At 40.3% G+C, this 21,451-nt stretch overlaps 1 protein-coding gene across 1 annotated transcript in view; it reads left to right on the top strand.

Annotated features, from left to right (window-relative positions):
* LOC142201133 (uncharacterized) overlaps positions 1–21,451 on the top strand; it is a 279,771-nt gene that overhangs the window by 222,870 nt on the left and 35,450 nt on the right. Inside the window, exons 23-24 of the mRNA XM_075271958.1 lie at positions 16,909–17,002; positions 19,175–19,236. Of these exons, the coding sequence (XP_075128059.1) occupies positions 16,909–17,002; positions 19,175–19,236 (156 nt within the window). The remainder of the gene's footprint in view (positions 1–16,908; positions 17,003–19,174; positions 19,237–21,451) is intronic.

Raw genomic sequence — 21,451 nt, 5'->3', positions numbered from 1 at the left:
AAATAGACTGCATATTGCGTTACTTAAAGAGGACATTTGAAGTCCTCTGACATTGGCGGTATTATATACCGCTAGAAGGCTGAGGGTATGATGAATTCAGTGCACTGTCAGCTTTGCTGTTATGTGCACCAGTGCCATCAGTGCCATTAGTTTTAACTGTCAGATGGGCGGGCCTTACAACTTAGCATCATTGTATTTCGATATGAGGAATGCCCCACCTGACAGTATTCTTCCATAGCTTTGTACTGTTAGGGAAGCCAGTGATGACTTCTGGGATATCAATGCCAAATAGCCCAGTGTTTCTCACCGCTGAGGTCAGAAGACATAAAAGGCTCTCTTTAAGAATGAAGCCCCACGTTGCAGAAATGCAGCTTTTTTGTTGCAGATTTTGTTGCATTTTTTTGAGCCAAAGCCAAAAATGGCTACAAAAGGAATTGGAAATAAGACAGCACTTATACTTCTCCCTTCTGCTCAATCCACTCCTGACTTTAGCTGAAAAAAATGCAACAAAATCTGCAACAAAAAAAGCTGTGGTTTTCCGCAACTTGGGGCCTCAGCTTAAAGGGAATCTGTCAGCATAACCCAGCATATCAAACCAGCCCCACAGATGAGTCCATGAGTGTAGTGTCACAATGCAGCATTGTAGTTTTCAGGCCGCGTGATCATTCAACGTCAGTGTGTAGTGCTAATTTCCACCAGTGGTGGCACTGCACTAGTACTTAAAGGGGATGTCTGAGGAGTTGTGATAAATTTACCATCTCCAAGACAATATAATCCAAAGCAGCCTTCTGCTTTACTATAATCAGCCCCTATAGCGCAGGTAATTAAATGTGAGATCGGGGAAGGAAGGGTGGAGTGACCTAGGGGTGAATGGACCTGGGGGGGAGGGGATGGAACACCAAGGATTGGGACATTGCCGGTAATCAGGGAACCCTGGACAGGTAAATTACAACTTCTACAACTTTTAATCAGGATGACCGTGCTATTCTCTGTACATTTCATTTTCTCTTACAAATTCTCATCTTTACCCTGTTAGTATCAAATATTTCTTTTTCCGTTTAATCTATTGTGCAGTATGTTGATTTCCTATTTTCTGACATGAAACAGCTTGCATGTTGTGTATGTATCACTTAGTTATGACTTTCTGACATGACTAGTGATTTGCACTTTGTAACTAATGTCTAGAACATGTTTTATGATTGTTCGTGTTCGTCTTCTCTACATAGAGACATCAATAATCACATCAGCTAGATGGCTTTGTAGCTTTATGAGAAATATAAAGCCCCCTGTAGGCCCCTACAGGACTGCTAATGTTTAAAGGGATTCTATCATTGGTGTTCGTGGTTTTGAGATAAAGACAATCCTGGATAGGACGTTCCACGACTACCTGCTTTTTTTTTTTTTTTTTTTATTCTCCCCGTTATTCCGTTGTAATCCTGGTTAATTACTTTATGTAAATGAGCCCACCGAGCACCCTGGGCGTTCCCCAGGGCCTCCAAGCACCCCCCACATCATACCTTTATTCACGCCCCTCCATTGCTTGTGCTCCATATGACGCTCCTCCTCCCTGGATGTTCTTCCTGCCAGATCGTGCTGTTGTAGTTAAATTCTCAAGCATGCATAGTTCTGCTCCGTTCAGAGTGGTACTGCGCATGCCCCAGCGCTTGCTATGGAACTCCGCATACTGCTCAGGTCTATAGCGAGGTACACCAAAATGGCGCTCAGATGTGCGGTACTGCTTTGAACGGGGTATTAATAAATACATAATTAAAATTAATAAATCACTTTATTCTGAAGCCAGAGTCAGTAGCTTTTTTTTTCCAACTTTGACTCCACCCAAAATTGTTTCCAACTCCATGACTCTGATTCCACAGTCCTGATTATTATACAATAATTTTGGAGAATCCGATATTACTGTATAGTGCACTATTATTGTGTAGGCTACCAAGGGACAACTTTAACTATGTGGTGCACTATTATTGTGTGGGTTACAATGTGGTGCACTAAATGGTGAAGAAAACTGTGCAGAGAGAAGTAGTGGCCAGAAGAAGTATTTATAGAGATCTGGACCTGATAGAATAGAAAATGGAAAGGGAATGATTCAGAAAAGGTATCATAAGGGAAAGACTGGACATAGTTGCTCAGTTCAGTGTTATTTGATTAATTATTACCACTGTATCCAGGTGTAGTATGGGTGTAAGGTTTATGTAAATCATGGTGGTAATGTTTTTATTCTTGTAGGGGTTTGGTTGTATTACATAGCAGCAGTGGAGGTCACATTATTGAGTCACATTATGGCGGAGTTACTTTACAATGATTTGTTATGGTATGGTAGTATGTATGGTTATCTAGTGGTGGCATGATAGTGGCATCTAATATCACTATAGAGGTGTAATGACGCTATGTGATGGGGTTTTATCAAGTCACTTTATAGTGGCAATGCGTAGCCACAGTGAAAATTTAGGGCTAGTGTAGACCAAGTGATTAATGGGAAACACAGCTCACACTGCTATATACCAGGACCTGAATGTGTGCTAGAAAGCAATGCCAAGCGTAAGTGTAACTATGAGCGGTATGTACATTTATCATTCTTACACATGGACAAGTATTTGTACAGCATTGTAAGGCTAAGGCCCTTCTAACAGGCCACAGCGAAAAAGTGCTGTAGGAAAAAATGCAGCAGAAATGTATTGTGGTTTCTCCCCCAGCACTTTTCAAAAAAGTTTGCAGTTTTCCTCTGCAGACTTTGCAAGTACTGTAAAGCATGACATTTTTTGCTGCAGGTTACGGCAAGTGGGACCCCGGCCTAACTGCTGATAAATTCTACATCTTTTCCTTTTTTAACTCTGACCGGTTATCATTATGCTTAGTTAGACCCAAATGAAACTTGCACTAACAATAATTGGCGAGTGTAAATGGGGACATATTTAGGCTTAGGCCTTCTGCACAGGACCAAGTGGTTTTTACTGTTTGTAAATACTGATCTGCAATCTGCAAAAAACATGTCCTCATGTTGTGAAGGTTATAATCATGTAATGTATGAAAAACATTGCTATCCTTTAAAGCTGAATGCTAGATATAGTTGCTTATACTTGAAACTGGTATAATGTTATATGATAAGATGGTGCCTGCATCCAGGATGGGTGCAAGAAAAACAAATGTTAGACAGCTCCCCAAGGTTACCACGCAGGACCGGGAGCAGCTGGAACTATATATGGAACTGCTTAAACTTTCTCTGTTTGATTGAGATGTATCATACCAATCAGGAATGTTATCGCTCTTCCTTTCTCTGCTACTATTTAACCCCCGTGGTCTTGAATAAAAGTGCGTCAGTATTTCTTTCTTAGTTGAGAGAGGAATTAATACCAACATAGAGTGGTGTGACTTCTTCACTGCCTGGCACTCAGCCTTATTAGTTAGGACAACAACAGTTACCCAGGATTATTGGTCAATTAGTCATAAACACGGCTTTGACCTTATCAATTACATCTGACATCACGGATCCACAAAAAGACTTGTACCATCCTCTACACTTGTCTGTGCTGCAAAATAGGGCATGCTTCATAATTTTCAGTCCTTGTTTTTGGCACGGATACAAGGCTGCAAAAATTACAAGTGTATATGAGCCCACAGAAATGAATGGGTTTGTTACTTTTATCTGCAATTGTGGATAAAAACTACAGTCGTGTGCATGAAGCTTTAGTGTCTATAGCAGTTTGAGATGTAACTACGTCCCTGCACCAAATCTAGTGCCTACTATCACATAAGAAGATTGCACTTTTATAACTGAACTCAATCACAGTATGTGTATAGGCAGCAAACAGATATTAGAAGGGTATTGGGTGCTCGTTCTGTTTGGGGCTGACTACCTCCCTACGTAGGACCAGAGGAAAATACAACCGCACTCCAGATGTAGTTATGCTTCAAAATTTCATTTATTGGTGTATACAATACAACGTTTCGGGTATACAACCCTTCATCAGGCATTTGTAACTACACAGCATGGAAAAGACCGTTTATGGATGTCGTAGGGGAGACATATAGAAGAAACTAATTGTGTTGTGAAGTCCAATTATTATCGAATCCAAAGCGGTAGGGATGGTGGGCCTTAAAGAGACTTTACCACCAGGTCAGTTAGGGCAGAGGTGTATGATCTGCTTTGCTGATGATGGCAGGCATCACCTATCACTTTGGATTCAATAATAATTGGACATCACCACACGACTAGTTTCTTCCATATGTCTCTGCCACGGCAGCCATAAGTCACTGCTAGGGTTGAGCCGATCTTGACTTTTCAGGATCGATTTTAAAATCCGATTTCCGATCATTTTTCATTCGAACCCGATCTCGATCCCAATTCCGATCCCAATGCAAGTCAATGGGATTTTTTTTACTAATCGGAGATCGGATTTTAAAAGCAATCCTATTCACTATACAGCATGGAATCTAAGAATTGTTAGAATCCACGCTGTGTAGTGAATCACTAAAGTAGCCAGAGGATTTTTTTTTAATCCTCTGGCTACTTAGTCCCCCCTGGTGTCCACTTACATCCAGAGATGGCTGGTCTGGTGCCCGGTGCCTTCCTTCTTCTTGTCCTCGCTGCCGCTCCACGCTGCAGTCTTCTCCCTTCGCTGCCCCCTCCCTGCCAGGTTAGGAGGTTGTGGGCGGGTTAGGAGAGTGTGGGCGGGTACTGGGAGGGGAGACATCACGTCTCCCCACCCTGTACCCGCCCACACTCTCCTAAGCCACAAGCTCCGCCTACCTAGCTCTTTAAACACTAACCTGGGAGGCGGGGCAGCGAGGCAAGAAGACTGCATCTCGGAGCAGCATCGAGGACAAGAAGAAGGAGGGCACCGGAGCAGCCATCTCTAGAGGTAAGTAGCTGCTAGAGATGTTTAGTTTAGCCTCCCATTCGAATGAATGAATGAATGGAGGCAGCCGGCACGCAGGGGGTTAAGAATGTGTGCCAGCTGCTTCCATTCATTCCTATGGACCTGCAGCGGAGCCTTCACACTGAGTATACAGTGTATACTCAGTGTGAAGGCTAAGAAAAGCATTGCGAGAAAAGATCACCGATCTCGATCCCACATAAAAAGATCATGTTCGGAATTCCGATCGCGATTGGGAAATTTTCTCGATCGCCGATCAGAATCCGATCTTTTCCGAACACGATCGCTCAACCCTAGTCACTGCCACTGCCATATGTCTCTGCCACGGCGGTCTTTTCCATGCTGTGTATTTACACTAGCGTGATGAAGGGTTTTATACCCGAAACGTTGTATTATATACACAAACAAATGAAATTCAGAAGCATAACTACATCTGGCGCGCCGTTCTATATTCCTCTGGTGCCGTTGTTATAACTGGCACATGATCGATGGATGTCGGCGGCCTCTTACAGATTTTCTGCTGTTATATAATGCCTTCGACTTGAAAAGTAACTAACTTCTTCTGAGTTTTGTCTCCATAAACATGAAAACTTACAAAGAACAATCCTGCGCACGTCATCCTTTTTACTGTTGTTCTAGAAGGAATAAATATGTTGTATAATTTATCGGCACTAATTTGCACAGTAAATCATGAGATGTTTGCTAACCTTGAGCTCTTAACAGCCTCTTATGAAAATGTTTTTTTCCCAACTTGAAAAATAAAATAATCAGCAGCATAAAAGCCATCCAAGGGCGCGCGCGGTGCGATTATAAGCGGCGCTGTAGCATACATCTTAAAGTAACGCATTCTGCTATTTTGAGCAAATTTATTGAACCATTTAAATTGTTCTGCATTTACTTTTCTGTTTCGTGACATTTGAGACTTGGCGCAGAAGCCATTGTTAAGCCTAGCAACCGTTCCGCACATATTTTTATGCAAAATAATAGATGTTTTTCTACTTAGACACAGTTTCGAGATTCTTCTTAAGCATCCCATATAGGTAAATACTTTTAGAGACAATTGAATAATGTGACTGCGTCGCTCGTGTAATTTTGCCTTCTCGAGGTAGCTGAAATGAAGAAAATGGCTTACAGATTTCGCTGTATATGGAGTTTGAAAGTAACAACTGAAAAATGATGTTCATAATCTGAATTGCAATGAAACCAATTATCTGTACTGCGGCTGCTCGCAGGGGAATTCTCCTAAAGGTTTAGTATTTCTTAAAAGAAATTAAAAACAGCTGTAAAAATACCATAAAACAAAAATAGCAGCTGCAAAAGAGATTAACATTCCTAAATTTCATTTGAACCTGATATGTTATTTTTCCAACAGCAACCTATATGTATTTACGCATGTATTATTTATGAAATTGGACAGTAGGAGAATCCGATTTTAGATGCTGTTAATCTCTTACATGCTAAATTAATTTCCTATTATTTTCTTCGTTATTGCAGCCTTCCTGGTTTGTGATAAGAATGACTTTAATTAAAGCCTTTACAGATTAATAAACACAGTAATAAGGACTCGGAACAATTACGTCTCCTCTTTTATTTGCTGCTGTCAGGAGCGTTCTATTCCTGGTGACGTTCACTGTTTTAAAACCTTTCCGTAGGTTCGATTTTTTTTTTTTTTTCTTTTCTTTTTCCTTTTCGATCTAGCAGTAGGGCACAAGTGAAAGAGCCTCTAATCCATTTCATAAGTCTATTAAAGCTGGTACAATACATAAAACAGAGCTGGAGGTGGTGACAATATAAAACAGTTTGTTTTGTCGTGTTGGCCGAAACATATGGCAGCCAGTTTGCTGGAGAGCTGATCCAGATGGCGACCACTAATCGATTCTTTATGTCGGGTAAGTGGCTGTTTACTCTTTCTCTTTCAAAGCACTGCTGCGTAGTAAATTAACAAATAATGTAATGAGCCATGTATGTTGAGCTAATAGGGGAAAACTTTCAAACAGAAAACGGTTAATGCCGCAGCTGCAAAAAAAAAGAAAGAAAGGGGGGGAATGGAAGAACCGGCAAGAAGATTCAATCATCTCTGGAAAGGTGAATAAAATAAATAAGTAACAATGGAATTACGGTTTGATGTTAGTTGTTCACACCGCAGCAGGTGCTTTCCAACTTCCTGCTCGTAGGGAGTACCTTCCAAGGAATCTTTTTCAGGACCTGCACATTTTAGATCAAAATTAGAAATTCTTAGTAGAAATATAATAAACTGCAGTCAGAGTGCCATGGGTGTTAGTGGTTAGATTGGTGGCGGTTCTGTGGCTCAACTGTACTCTTGACTTTAAGTCTTCATGCACATTTTTGAGTATGCCGTCTGCAGGTCCATTCCGATGAAAATAGAGCAGGTCCTACTCTGTTCTGTTTAATTAGAACAGAACGCATTGAAAACTCCCATAAAGGTAAGGGTATAATGGAATGCACTCAGTTTCATCTGACTGCATTCCTCTGCAAAATCGGCTCCAACTCAGATGGACACTCAGTCAAGTGCATGGGTTGTAGTTGAAGAAGAAGCTCGAATCCTCAGTCACTGCTATATTTTGACTACTTGTTTAGGGGAGGCAGATAATGGACTAGGACATCCCAGGGATTGGGCCTTCACTAATCAAACGTGTAGGCCCTATGCACAAGAGGCAATTCTCGCTATACACGGTATGGGAAAGTAGAGTTGCCAGCAGGAAGGGGTCTCCCATTATCATAAATCACCAGGACACAAGTAGTCCCGTCACCTGTCTAGGATCAGATTGTGATTTGTTCAGAACAGAACCGATCCCAATTTCCCCTTAAATAGGTATTCCTATCTCCAGAGACTTATTTATTTCTGTAGCCAAAACTAACTAAAGTGTTTTACCAATAATTTATTTTATCTTCATTTGTTTGATACAACTAAGTATATGCCTAGCTATAGTGGTTGGATTAGTCACTGTTCCCAGTTACATCTATTCTCTTCTTTTTACTGTGATTGACAGCTTACACCTTTGGAAAGTACACTTAGCTGCTGAGCCCTGATAAGGGCTAAAACAGTGCCTGATTAGTACCCATGTCAGTGTATCAGCAGGCTGCTTTCAGTCTCTTCTCACTTCCTGTATTTCTCCTCCCTCCCCCTCTCTTGCTGAACGGGCCTGAGAAGTCTCACAACACTTCTGCAGATCAGATAATATGCAGATGCTCGAACAGAATCGACTCAGTGTCATCTGTGTGTTTACATAGGGAGATAACAGACTTGGCTTTATCAGCAAAACTGCAATTAGTTGAACGGATTGTCCTGCCGGCAGAGCAGTGAGTGAGTGATATCACTTGCCCTATATGTTCGCGGTTATAGCAACGCTGTGTAAACAATGTGAGGAATAAGGTCACATAGCAGGCAAACAAAGCAGCTTTTCAAAAGCAATATATTTAAGAAAAGTCATCAATTTACATAAGCTACCAGTATAGATAGAATCCTTGAGATGAGACAACCCCTTTAATATATGTAAACCTCAAGCACACTAATAGTCTCAGGTGCTAAGTCTAACTGCCAACCTGAAACCTGGAATTGGAGGGGAAAGGAGACAGGAGAGAAGGTGAAACCATGATGAAAAAACCCTTTAGGTTAAGGACCCACGCGACAGAAAGGCAGGGGGTTTTTTTTGCAATTTTTGTTGAGATTTTTTAAGCTGAAGCTAGGATTGAATTGAGTAAAAGGTAGAAGTAAAACATCTTCCTGTATATTTTTTTTATTTTGTGACCATTCTTGGCATTAGCTCAAAAAAACGCAAAAAGAATCTGCAACAAAAAAAAGCTTTGTTTCCACAATGTGGGGCCTTAATTTTAAAGTTATTTAAAGAGAAGGTTCACCCTTGTCCAACCTATGAAAGTATATCAGTAACTCGGTAAACCCGTGCAGGGCTATTTTAAGGAGGTTCTCCTACAGACTTCATGTCAAAGTAAAGTGGGCACATGTAAATCATAGCTAGTATGAGCAAAATGATAGTGGCAGCCTTCTGGCGCATTTGGCTAACGTTGATTCTGTACTACTGAGATTAGGAGTCTGCGGGGTAGTATATTGTGAAATCCCAGGAATATCTCCAAAGCCTTGGGAGATTTTGTTATGTCTCTTTATGTTCAACAACATTTCAGCTGTCCCTCCAGATATGAGTAATTGTTTAAGAGCACTCCCATTGCTGGTCTTGTCTGGGGAACATAGACCCTGGGTGGCGGCACCTATTATCAAGAAGGAAGTCTCCATTGCCCTGGCGTCTTGTGCACCGCAAAACTCCTGAGGCTGATGGGCTTAAAGGAGGTTCTTTATTATTGTAATATATTAATTCATTTTTCGTATACTGCAGCTCAGGAGCTGCCTCTGAATACATTACCTACATCGTGATGGATGAGCATTATAACACCACACCACAGTGTCTTAGCATATGCCATGTTAATCTGCCACAGGACATCAGGTCTTGACATTTTTTTGTTATAGTACTTTTTTTTTTTTTTATCAAAATGGATCCGGCATCCCCCCTCTAGCCATCGGACACTTATCCCAGTGTCCATAAAGGCACAACCCCTTTACACAAAAGAGTAATCTAAATCCTGTTAAAATTTGGTGTGTCCTTCCTTTATAGGAGGAGGCCTGGACGTGATGTTTTGAGCCCTGATCTCAAAATCATCCAGTCTGTCTGGGGTTACTTCAAGAGACAGAACAATTGAAACAAGCCTACATCCACAGAAGTTTCAAGCCATCCCAGGCCAGTACATTTGCACTTGATAAAGGACCTAAGGGTCCGAAACGGGTTGTGCCCATTCCCTTTAAGTGTTGTGCAATAAAGAAAGTTCCTAATAATTGGGTGAGCGCTATCCTTGACCTATCCCGTCGGTTGGTCCTTCTCCTGTTGCTACATCCACAGAAGATCGGTGCTTAGATGTACCAAGATGTTTGGAACAACCGCCCTGCCGAGTTCCTTCAAAAACCGTCTGCAAGTACCGTGAAGAACTGATAGAAAGCAAAGGTCACACCAAATAACAGGCTTTAGATTCTTTTTTTGTTCAATCACTTTATTTTGTTAGTTGACAGAAAATAAACCATTAACACCTCTATTTCGAAAAGCATTCTTTCTTTGCAGTATTTTTTCCACACCTGCCTAAAACCTTTGCACCATAGTGCACATTTCCAATGATCCTCCTGGCTTTGCAGAGTCAGTCATGGTGCTTTATTACACTGCACTTGCTCTGCTCTGGGGGCAGCAGTTCATATAACTTCTGTCTCTAACTCGCTGCAGAGTCTTAGTGTATTCCTATATGATGTACTTTAGCCTGTCAAGTGAAAGTAGGATAAAAATACTGTACAATGAAACTCCGCACACAGCAGACGGTATAGACAGACCATTGAAGACGGGGAGTTTTCATTGTAGACAGTCGCCTATTATATCACTGCTCTCCTGCTCCTTTAGATAAGGTAAAAACCATCTTGTACAGAACTCTGTATATAGGAATATATTCTGAGAGACAAGGGTGGTGCTTTGGGGGGGGGGGGGTAGACGCAGTTGTTTGAGAATCGCCAGGAGGATTTTAATAGGTGATAATAATGTAATATTTCAGTTGAGGGTCACACAGGAGAATCTGACAATATATCTACTCAGTAGAGCAAGCTGTGCACTGGTGGTCAGACTGGAGATCGTATAACATATATATCCTAATATGAATGGTTTTGAAATATTGATACAAATAGCACTGCTGGAATACCACTGGTGTATTAATATTATATCTAAAGTTTTTCCCCATAGTACATTCTTAAGCCTTCCAGACACATGTCGTAATTCTACATTCTAGAGAGTATGGAGAGGGCTCAGGATCCATACACATTGCGTGTCAGCTATGTTATATAAGAGGTGCCTGCTTCTAACTGCCATGATCAGTGACAGTACCCCAATAACCACTTTGATGCCTCTGTCAAATTGTGACTGCAGCATCTATACAGCATGGCTGCAACCTATTTCACTCTCGTGATCACTTATGGTCCCTGAGAGCAACCCACTACTGATCATAACGTAATGTCATATCCTAACAAACAACAGGAATAAACCTTATGGGAGAAAACTGAAGAGAAATTTTAGGCTTCTTCTCCAAATTCCATCCCTGTGCATCCTGCGGCCGAAAGTCAAAGCTTAACTGTTGCAAGTTTACTCTGGGGATAATATCACTCCCTAAGGAGAGATCACCTTCTCGGGCATATGGAGTCTTACAAAAGCCTTTTTTGCTCCGCTGGGGGATTATGGTAAAAATATGCAAATCTATTTCCCAAGATGTAAATAGGAAAGCAGTGCCTCTGTTTGCTGCCCTCTAGGGGAAGCTCCCTTGAACATGAGCAAGTTTACTCTGAAATTATTCTCAGAAACAAAGAGGCTAGTCAGTAGTCACTTCGGACCATGGGTTCTGTGGCTGAATCAGCTATTGGATCTGCAGGAAGATAGAGCAAGACGCTTCTTTTTCATTGTCCTGACATAAGAAGGGCCCACCACTGTCTCTATTGAAAGCAATGGAAGATTCCAGCCAGAATTAAGATGTAGAATCCGCCCCATATATCAGCTACAAATTATACATATAGTAACAAATTCCTTTGTGTGACGGTAGCCTTAAAGTGATGTTCTAGAATATTTTCTTTCAGCATTTTGCCTGGTGCTGTAGATTTTAACGTTCTGCCAGGACACTACAAATCCACCATTATACTGTATTGTCAGTAGACTATAAGTACACGTCTTTTACAACATTTCCATGGATTATAACCGTGATTCTGATGATAAGATTATGTTAGGGCTTCCCTAATATCCTCGAAAAGGCTCCAAATGTGGAGCTAAACATTAGTAATATTGTATTTGGGGATATTCTTCCTATCTGATCTAATTGTTCAGCATTACATTTATATGGCGGGTTTTCTGTTTAGTACAAGACAATGCGAAGACGATAACACACGGCGAATCCCAGTTCATACAATCGAGCAGTAGATTGCCGGTGGATGTTTAATGAGAGGACTGCAGGCAAATCCCTTTCCTATTCAGATCCTAAATCTATATGCAGTATGTTATGTACACACGGTATAGGGGAACCCATTTTGTTGCCTTATGTTTTTCTCTTTTGTGATACAAATGTCATGAATTTCTAGTTGCCACTTTGCTTTTGTAGTCATAACTGAGGCTTTTGTTACCCAGGATGAGATTTTGAATGAAAATAAGATGCGTGCATCACAGAAAATCAAATGAAAGGGACCGGTCTCGGGGGAAATGTGTAATCCTTTTTTTTCGAGCCTAGCTCTCCAGCAGCCCTTAACATATTCACAGCTTATAAGAACATATGAAATGGTGTATGTTGTAAGGAAATATCAGGTCGAGCCGTCCTCCTTAGCATGTTTATTTTATGATGAGGCTCTGTTTGATATGAAGCAGAAATCTGATAATATGTGCATAGTCTAAATAGCTTGTGTTTATCCTTAGTAGTAATTCGACAGAAGTACAAAACAGAAAAGCTGACTTTTTCCTTCTCCCTCATATAAACCAGCAAGGGCAAATGACAGCCCTGCCTGATGGCTGATATCTTTTATGGTACAGCTGTGACATATTTTATGCATCACAACGAATGATCAAAGATGTCTCCAGAGTCGTACTGTCATGGAATTTTACCCCGTATCCAGTGCATTGCTTTATACCAAGAAGAAGAAAAACTGAGAATAGTTAGCTTCCTCTGCCTTCTGATAACACAGAAAGTGCAATATTTGATGGTTGTGTTTTTCTTCTTGTTTTTTTTATCCATGCCGTGTTTATTTTGTCTTGTCTTTTGTCATCGTGAACCCTAGTTCGCCGGTTCAGGGTACACGGCGCTGTGTGACGGCATACATGTGTTTACATGTGCCTGGCGGTGGTAAACCAGACACTGGCTACTGGAGGGTTCCTGTATATAGGTAACTAATGGGATGGGGCAGAGATCTATGGAGTTACGGGCAGAATATATAGCACTTGGAAGTGCCAGGCAGGAATCGGAGTCAGGGCCAGAAGTTTACGACTCCAGCTTTAAAATAAAATGATGAATTATGTTAAATGATATTTTACAGTTATTGATATTGTATAATTTATTAGATACGTAGCTTGTTGGCTTTCCTTTCTAAGAAATTCAATCACTATTTTTTTTTCCGAATTAAAGGTACTTTAATGCTTTTGCCTGACAATGGCCATTTATGAAGTTGTTGGAACATGAGCAGGAGTCGGAGTCAATGGTTTAGCCTATGAGTTGGAATCCCACCAATCTGATATTGATGGCCTTTTGAAAGACTTCCAGTATTTGACTCCCAGAAATCTCCTATAATGTACAGAAATGAATTCTGTGCATTACATTATTTTAAAGGGGTTGTGCAGGATTATAACATATGACTGACTTCTCAGGAAGTGACATCATGACCATGCCGCAACTCACTACTATTCATTTTAATGTGATGTCACTTCCTGTGATGAAGTTGTCAGCCATATTTTCTAGTCCTGCACAACTTTTCCATTTAGTTAGTGATCCAACGTTGCGTCTTCATTTGGAATCCTCAGTCTTAATTGATCTTCTGCTCAGAAGTGAGCGATGAAGCCAATGGAGTATCACTGGTCAACTATTGGTTGGCTGCATCACCCATATGTGGACCAGAGGTCAAGGTGGTAGAAACCCTATTGGAGACTTTCCAAAGGATCCCTGGCTGAGCGGAAACATGATTATACTACATATTTTATATTTTAAGCCTCTGCAGGGTGTAGAAAATGTAGCTACCCTTTTTTAAGAGGTTATTTGGGACTATAATATTTAGCTCCACTTTTACTTCTCAAGCTTATTTCCTTTGGTAACATGACAATACTGCAGCTCAGTGCCATTCAAATGAATGGGGCAGAGTAATGAGGACCTTTCACCATTTTGGGGACATGTGTCTATAGCGCTACTGTGAGGAAGGGCATTCCTGACTGACTGTCAGAAACACCCTCCTGACAGTGAAGAGCTACGGTACCGGCACCGATAACTCTTCACCGGGGGCACAGATCATGAAAGCCGACAGTGTGCTGAATTCAGCGTACTGTCGGCTTTCTAGCGGTATATAAAACCACATGTACCCCAAAATGGTGAAAGGTCCTCTTTAAGCACATACACTTTACAGTATACTGCGCTGTAGTTGGTAAGCACAGTAGTGAAAAACCAACAGAAATTAATATCCTAATCCCAGATAACCCCTTTGGGCCACGGTCACATGGCGGAATTTGTTGTTGATTCTGGGGAGAATTCCGTTCCAAAATCAGCAGCAGATTCCACCTTGATTTTGTCTCCCTTTGTTTTCAATAGGATGCAGAGATCAGAGCAGGACAATGAAAAAAATAAGTGTCCTGCTCGAGATTCTGTGACTGCTTGTGGGCCATCTGGGCCTAGTCAGCGACGAGGAGTCGGGGACCGGAAAATGAAGAGGAATCCGAGGTGGATGTCTACCTCAAAATCCATCTCCTGGTATATTCTCAGATAATTTAAAGCTACTGTAAATCTGGAATCCTATTTGTGTTTGGCATGTGCCATATATATTAATGAATTATATTAAAGGTCACGAGTGGTCTTAATAGATGGCCCCATAGTGTGTTCTCGGTCTTTGTGAAACAACCAGGATACTATACATTGAATTTGCTGTTCTCGTGGCTGCAGGTTACTGCGATGTATGTAAGCGAACATCTCCTAAGTACTTTCACAGGATGCATCAAACATATGGATTTTAGGGATATCATTATTATAAATCAGCCTATCTCAGCTGGCAGGAATGTGCGAGTCCATGTGGCTGAAGAACAATATAGAAGTAATAGGCTATTGAAACAGGATGTTAGGAAAACATGAAACAAATAATGAATAAGCTGTTAATACTCAGAAGATGAATTTTACAGGTCCTACTTCATCCACTCCTATAAATGTTTCATATTTCGCGTTTCAGAAGGGGACCGCTGCAGTTTACAACAGGAAAGATTATGATGTCATCAGGTTTTATTGAGGCGCTTTGCCTGTGCTTAAGTGCTTTTATTAAAGTTCATTATATCTAAACTCCCTCCGTCACGTTGGTTTTGGGACTTGGCAGAGCGCACGATGCAAACGCCGGGCGTGGAAGTTGGTTACATAACTTTCGCTGTTTGCTAAGAAATGTAAAACAACAAGCAAAAGTTTACACAAAGAAACAAATGCGAGTGTTCGAATACGACTGCTCCAAGGACTGGAGAGACCAGGGTCATAAATTATGCATTCTGAGAAGTGCTTCCAGCTTTTGTGTTTCTAATATACAAATCCTTTGGCCTTGTATTTGATTTATAGTGAGCTTCAGATGTAAGTAGAAAGTACAAGTAATACAAAGAAAGCTACATATACAATATATGTGACACGTTGCCAGCCTCCTTCAGTTACTGCTCAGGCAGTATACAATTTCTCATATTGCCGAGACAAGCTTGTGGACTGATATTACAACCATTTTATGACTACTGCATTTCATGCTCAAGGATAGATTGTATTTTGCTTATTTTTTAGTTTTAATTTACCTCTTCTGTGTAAGTTTTACATTTTTGTACTAATATATACAATAAATTTTGAAGTAATATACTGTACATTTTATTATATAATTTTTTTTCAATTCTAGTTTGATTTCTTTTTTACAATAAATTACATAGGTAATAATGTTCACCAAAAAACAGTAGAAAAAACATACAATGGGATTGTATAAGATATGATATAATTTAATTGGAACTTAGAGAAAAGTTTTGACCGAATTTATCAATGATGTCTAAGGCCCCAGGTAGCGAGCATCAGACAAAAAGAGCTGCAGCAAAAACCATGGGAGGGCCTGTTCACACGGAGTAAACACGCTTGTATTTTGGCATAATACACGTGTAAAAAAAATACACATGTAAAAATAAGACTCCCATTAACTTCAGTGACATTTTACACGTGTATTCCGACATGTTTTTTTACACGTGTAAAAAAAAATGTCATTGAAGTCAATGGGAGTCTTATTTTTACACGTGTATTTTTTACACGTGTATTTTGCCAAAATGAGCGCGCGTTTACTCCATGTGAACAGGCCCTCCCATTGACTTCAATGACATTTTTTTACACGTGTAAAAACACGTTAAAATACACGTCAAAATACACATCAATATATAAGTCAAAATACATTTTGCACATGTATTTTGACATGTTTTTTTACACGTGTAAAAAAACGTCATTGAAGTCAATGGGATTCTTATTTATACACACGTTTTTTATACATGCGTATTTTGCCAAAATACACGCCCGTTTACTCCATGTGAACAGGCCCTAAAGACACGGCATTGCATTTTTTTTGCAGTGTATTTCACAGAAAGTCTGCAGAGGAAAACTGCTACATATATATATATATATATATATATATATATATACGCTTAAATTATACAGAAAATGCCAGGGCCAGTGTAGGTATAATTGACAAGCTGCGATTTACAAAAATGTGAAGGTTTTTGAGATTGCAACATGTCCGCTGCAGTAAATTTTTTGCAATGTGTGGATAGGTTGACCCAGAATCCTATCCACTTTGCATTCACTGTAAAGCAATTTCACCCTAACAAAATCGCACCGTTAACGCTACGTGGGGCCCCGGCCTTAGAGAACAGATGTCCTTGTTGGTCATAGCAACCAAACACACTGCAGTTTAAAAAAAAACAAAAAAAAAAAACAACTGAGCTGTGATTGGTTGTTATGTGGTATTAGTATGGTGTGGGGTTTACACGGATGAAAATGGTGAGGAATTTGGTGTGGAATTTCAGCGCTGATAAAAAAAAGCCTCTCATTGACTTCAATGGGTTCCTTGCAGAAAAAGGAAGAATGTAAGAATAGAGGCTCCAGAATTATTTCATGCAAGAATGTACTATAACCTATAAAGCAATCTACTATGTGTATACAAATAACATGTATATATATTTTACAGCAACTTCCAAAAAAGAGAAGAGCTTTTATCTTCAATGGTTAACAGACTGAAATCAGAAATGGAAGAGGTGAAGAATGAGAATAAACAATTGAAGGTAAGAGCGTCCTTGTGTATCAAGACGTCATCTATTGTTACAGTAGCTTTTAAAATATCATTTACTGTAGAAGCCGACGTTCCTAAACTATAAACATATTAAGTGGTGGCGTTACATTGTTAGCTAGAAAATAAGATTTACATACATAGACATAATTCTCCAGAATAAGTGCTTCTGCGTGTAATCTATAGTAAGTCAGAAGAGCATAAAAACAAAAAAACATACTTAGAGAGCGAATAAGGTAAACAAGTAAAATAAAATGTACTCATTGTCTAATGGGGTATTCCCACCTAAGCCCTTTGTGGGTGAGATAGGAATACCTGTCCATATGCCAAGGCCAATGGTGGTCAGGAGAACAGAAATATCTGAGCTGGCGGTGCTGCTCTAATTCTGTGAATAGGGAAGTGAATGGGTTGTAAAGTTGACCGCCAGCAAGCCATCCCCTGTAGTGTAGTGTGAACCCAGCCTAAGACCCCACATAGCAGACCATAGCCAAAAAGCACTGCGGGACAAACTGCAGCAAAAACACATCACATTTTTCTCCACAGAAAACCCATAGAGTTTCCCTCTGCAGACTTTGTGCTTTTATTACACCTATAAGGAAAACGCCAGCGTTTCTGTAGGTATAATAGACAGGCTGTGATTTACAAAAGCACAATGTGTATTAAAATTGTAGCTTTTTCAGTCCGGGTATTTTTCTGCAATAAGTAGATGGGATTATCCAGATACTGTGAAACGCTGTAGTTTACGCAACACAGGGCTTCGGCCTAAAGCTAAGGCCCCACGGGACGATCCGCAGCGTATCACAGTTCTTCCCGCAGTGCTTTAAACAGAAGGTTCGCAGAGTTTTCCTCCACGGACTTTCTGTTACCATTATATCTACGGGAAAGCCACCGGCGTTTCCGTAGATATACTTGACATGATTTCCAAAACCGTGCCCATTTTGGAAATCGCAGCATGTATGTGCTGCGGGTTTATCCGCAAAGTGGACATGGGATTTGCATGAATCCCATCCACTTTGCATATACTGTATAATGACGTGATTTTTTCCCGCGGTGTTTCCAGTATGGGCAAATCGCAACATTTCCGGCCTGTGGGGTCCCGACCTAAAAGTGTTTATATCAGATTTTAGACATGGCACATTCTCTTTATTGGCCCTGAAATATTCACCAAAAGTAATCTATGTTTAGAACTAGATTTTATGTGAGTCAGCTGCAGACTATTACTGCCTATGGCCATGACTACACTATAAAGCATATGGGGGCATTCACACGTAGTAAAGTGGTGCTAATTCTGCCATGATAACTCATGGCAGAATCAGCGCTGATAAAAAGACTCCCATTGGCTTCAGTGAGTTCCGCTTTCCGCGCGGAACACATTGAAATCAATGGGAGGCTTTTTTTAACCCATTGATTTCAATGTGTTCTGCATGGACAACGGAACCCATTGAAGTCAATGGGAGGCTTTTTTTATCAGCGCTGATTCTGCCGAGAGTTATCGTGGCAGAATCAGCGCCACTTTACTCCGTGTGAATGCCCCCTATCACTAAAGAAGAGAAGCTCAGGCAAAATGGCTGTCCCTATAATCATGTACAGATAATAGAATTTTTTTAAAAAAATTACAATCTCAAAAATAAAAACCGATTAGATGGAATTAATATATTTCTCTGATTTTGAAAAAATAAATACAAAAAAATCTAATGATATATTCCATATTCCTTATACTTATGTTCTCAAAGCTATTTATTACATGGAAATCAATTAATATTTTTTCTAGGAATTAAGTCATTGGTCAGAAGGATTTATATTTAAGAAAAAAGCAGAAAACTAGAATTTATTATATTGCATTGAGCTTGAAATTTCTGTAGTTGAATGTACTGTACAGGAAAAAAATTGTGAAAAAGTCTATATTTTTTTGTTATGGTAAGAAATGATTTGTCATTTAGAATACATGGCACGGAGCTTACAGTGTATATATATATATATATATATATATATATATATATATATATATATATACATATATATATATATAGGCAAGGTAATATTTTCTATTCAAAATTAGGGAAATAAAAAAAGGGAAAGCCGTGCAAACGTAACCATTCCACTCGCTAGCCGTAAAATCTCTGTGCCTTAATGCTTAAAGCCATTTCATGTTTTTCGGTTTGTAAAGGAAAATGGTGTTGAACAGCAAGCACTACTTTCAGAACTTAAAAGACAGCTGGAAACACAAGAGTAAGTGCCTGCATGCTTTTATTTCATTTAAAAGACTGATCCGTGCTGTATTTCTCTCTAAAAACATCCCGGAGCCTTGCTATTAACACAGAGGATATAGGCAGAAATGCAGATACAGTCTATTGTTACTGCTGCCGAGGTACATGAGACAGAATCTCTGACGAAAATTAGCAAATTATTACAGAATGCTGACGTCATTAATATGCAAGATGTCTAACGCCTAGCATAGTCCGAGCTATCAGTCGCAATTGTGTAGGTGTATTCGGTATTGATACGGATGGGGAGTGGGTTACTACATCGCCTGCCATTGAGGGGGGTGACATTTATGGGTTGCAAAAGAATATTTTCCCTTTAAATTTGCTAGCATTCACCGGGATAAAGAGGAACACGAGGGATTGGTTTAAATAGGGGGACGGTTACATGAACGATTGTTCATCTGACAGCTATTACTGTATGCTGCAGTATAGAGACCAAGCATGACGGGCACAATCCCAAACCATTACCTTAGGCGGTAGAACAGCTTGTTCCATCACCAATTGGTACGTTCATCGAGAGCAGTCATTGGCATCTCACTGTGACTGGCATTAGCTTGTCTCCTTCTTAAAGGGGCTGCTCAAGATCAGAAAAAAATGGCTGAAAATGGTGGTGCCACATCTGACTTCAGAAGAAGCTTTAGGCTAAGGCTCCACATAGCGAATCATAGGTAAAAACACAGCGGAAATGCATCACCTGTTTTTCTGCAGCGTTTTTTTAATTGCGTTTTTGATGCATTTTTTCATCCCTTATTAAGTCTATAGGGAAATTGAGAGCATCTTGGCAGTGAAAAATTAAGATGCCGCCTTTTTCTGCGGCATTTTTTTTCCATGACGTGTGGATGGGATTAGCCAGAATCTCATTCTCCTTGCTGGTACCTTTTCTGCTTCATTTCTGCAGCAGCAAAAAATGCCGTTGTGATGATGGTAATATGTTGTCTTGTACATAAACCGGATTGATGACCTTGCAATATTGACTTCACTGGTGTCATCACTGTGAACCTTTGGGTGACCATGCACACAGTACTTATGGATCAGCAGGTGTTTCTAGGCAAGTACAATGTTTTTTATTTGTTTTGTTTTTATTTTTTATTTTAGCCCTCATGCACATGACTGGACTGTGTGCAAGAGGTTGTACAGAGGTGCACAGTATGCCTCAATTTCATATTAAGATGCCATAGGCACCCATTATGCTGCTATATGGTGCTTCATGTGACGCAGTGCTATTTTATTTCTAAAACAATGCAGTAGAACAAAACTTAGGTGCTGTCATCACCACTGAGGTCACCACATCGACCAATGATTGGCTGCAGTGGTCGCAGACTTGGGAGGTGGGGCAGAGAATCCATTTCTCACCCCTCTCCTTCTACACCTCTTCACTGCTTCTAGAGCAGCTAGTTACGTTCAGCTAATGTGCAAGATTTTAATTGCGATGTATGTGACTAGCAGCTCTGGAAGCAGTAAAGGGGTGTAGAAGAAGGGATCGTCTTCCATGAAGGGGGCGGTGAGAAACAGAGGCGGCTGATGACGCAGAGGTGCTTGGGCACAGGGATGACGGCCCCTGTACTCCCTGAAGATTCATTTGCATGTGGAGAAAACTGGTTTCATTAAAAAAAACGGCTGCGAGGATTGAGGAATAACTGGTATGCCTAGAGTAGCCTTTATAAAGGCTATGTAAAGATATGCTTAGGTCAAAAATGATCTAGTGCCGGTCATGTCCTCCTACCTTTGAGCTGTATATATACCAAAGACTGGGGTTGCCAACATATTTTTTTCTTCTAGCAAACAAACCCCCCATTTCATAGATACCTGAGCCATTATTATCGGCTATTGATGTAAGTAGAGTGTCTAGTGATAGTGTTGGGCAGTGGAGGACGCCCCTGTACACTAAAATAATAACAGCAGGGCATTTGGAGGAGTGGCTCCAATCGGTGGCTAAACCGTGTTCATGAAGACGGAGGGAATTAACAGGCCCTAGCAGCCTGATAGACCAGTTTAAATGGAACCTCTTAGGTCTATTTGGGATACTAAACCATCACAGATCATATGGACCAGTGTCGTTGTGTCCCAAATAGTCCTTTTTTAATAACCCTGTCCTTGACAACAAAAATAAATCCCAAACCTTTTTACTTACTTGACTCCTATGCTCCTCTGCAGTTTTTCACTCCTTAGCTGCATTGTGC

This window comes from Leptodactylus fuscus, chromosome 4 (genome assembly GCF_031893055.1).
Source record: "Leptodactylus fuscus isolate aLepFus1 chromosome 4, aLepFus1.hap2, whole genome shotgun sequence".
Lineage (NCBI taxonomy): Eukaryota > Metazoa > Chordata > Amphibia > Anura > Leptodactylidae > Leptodactylus > Leptodactylus fuscus.
This window is presented reverse-complemented; position numbering and strand designations above follow the sequence as displayed.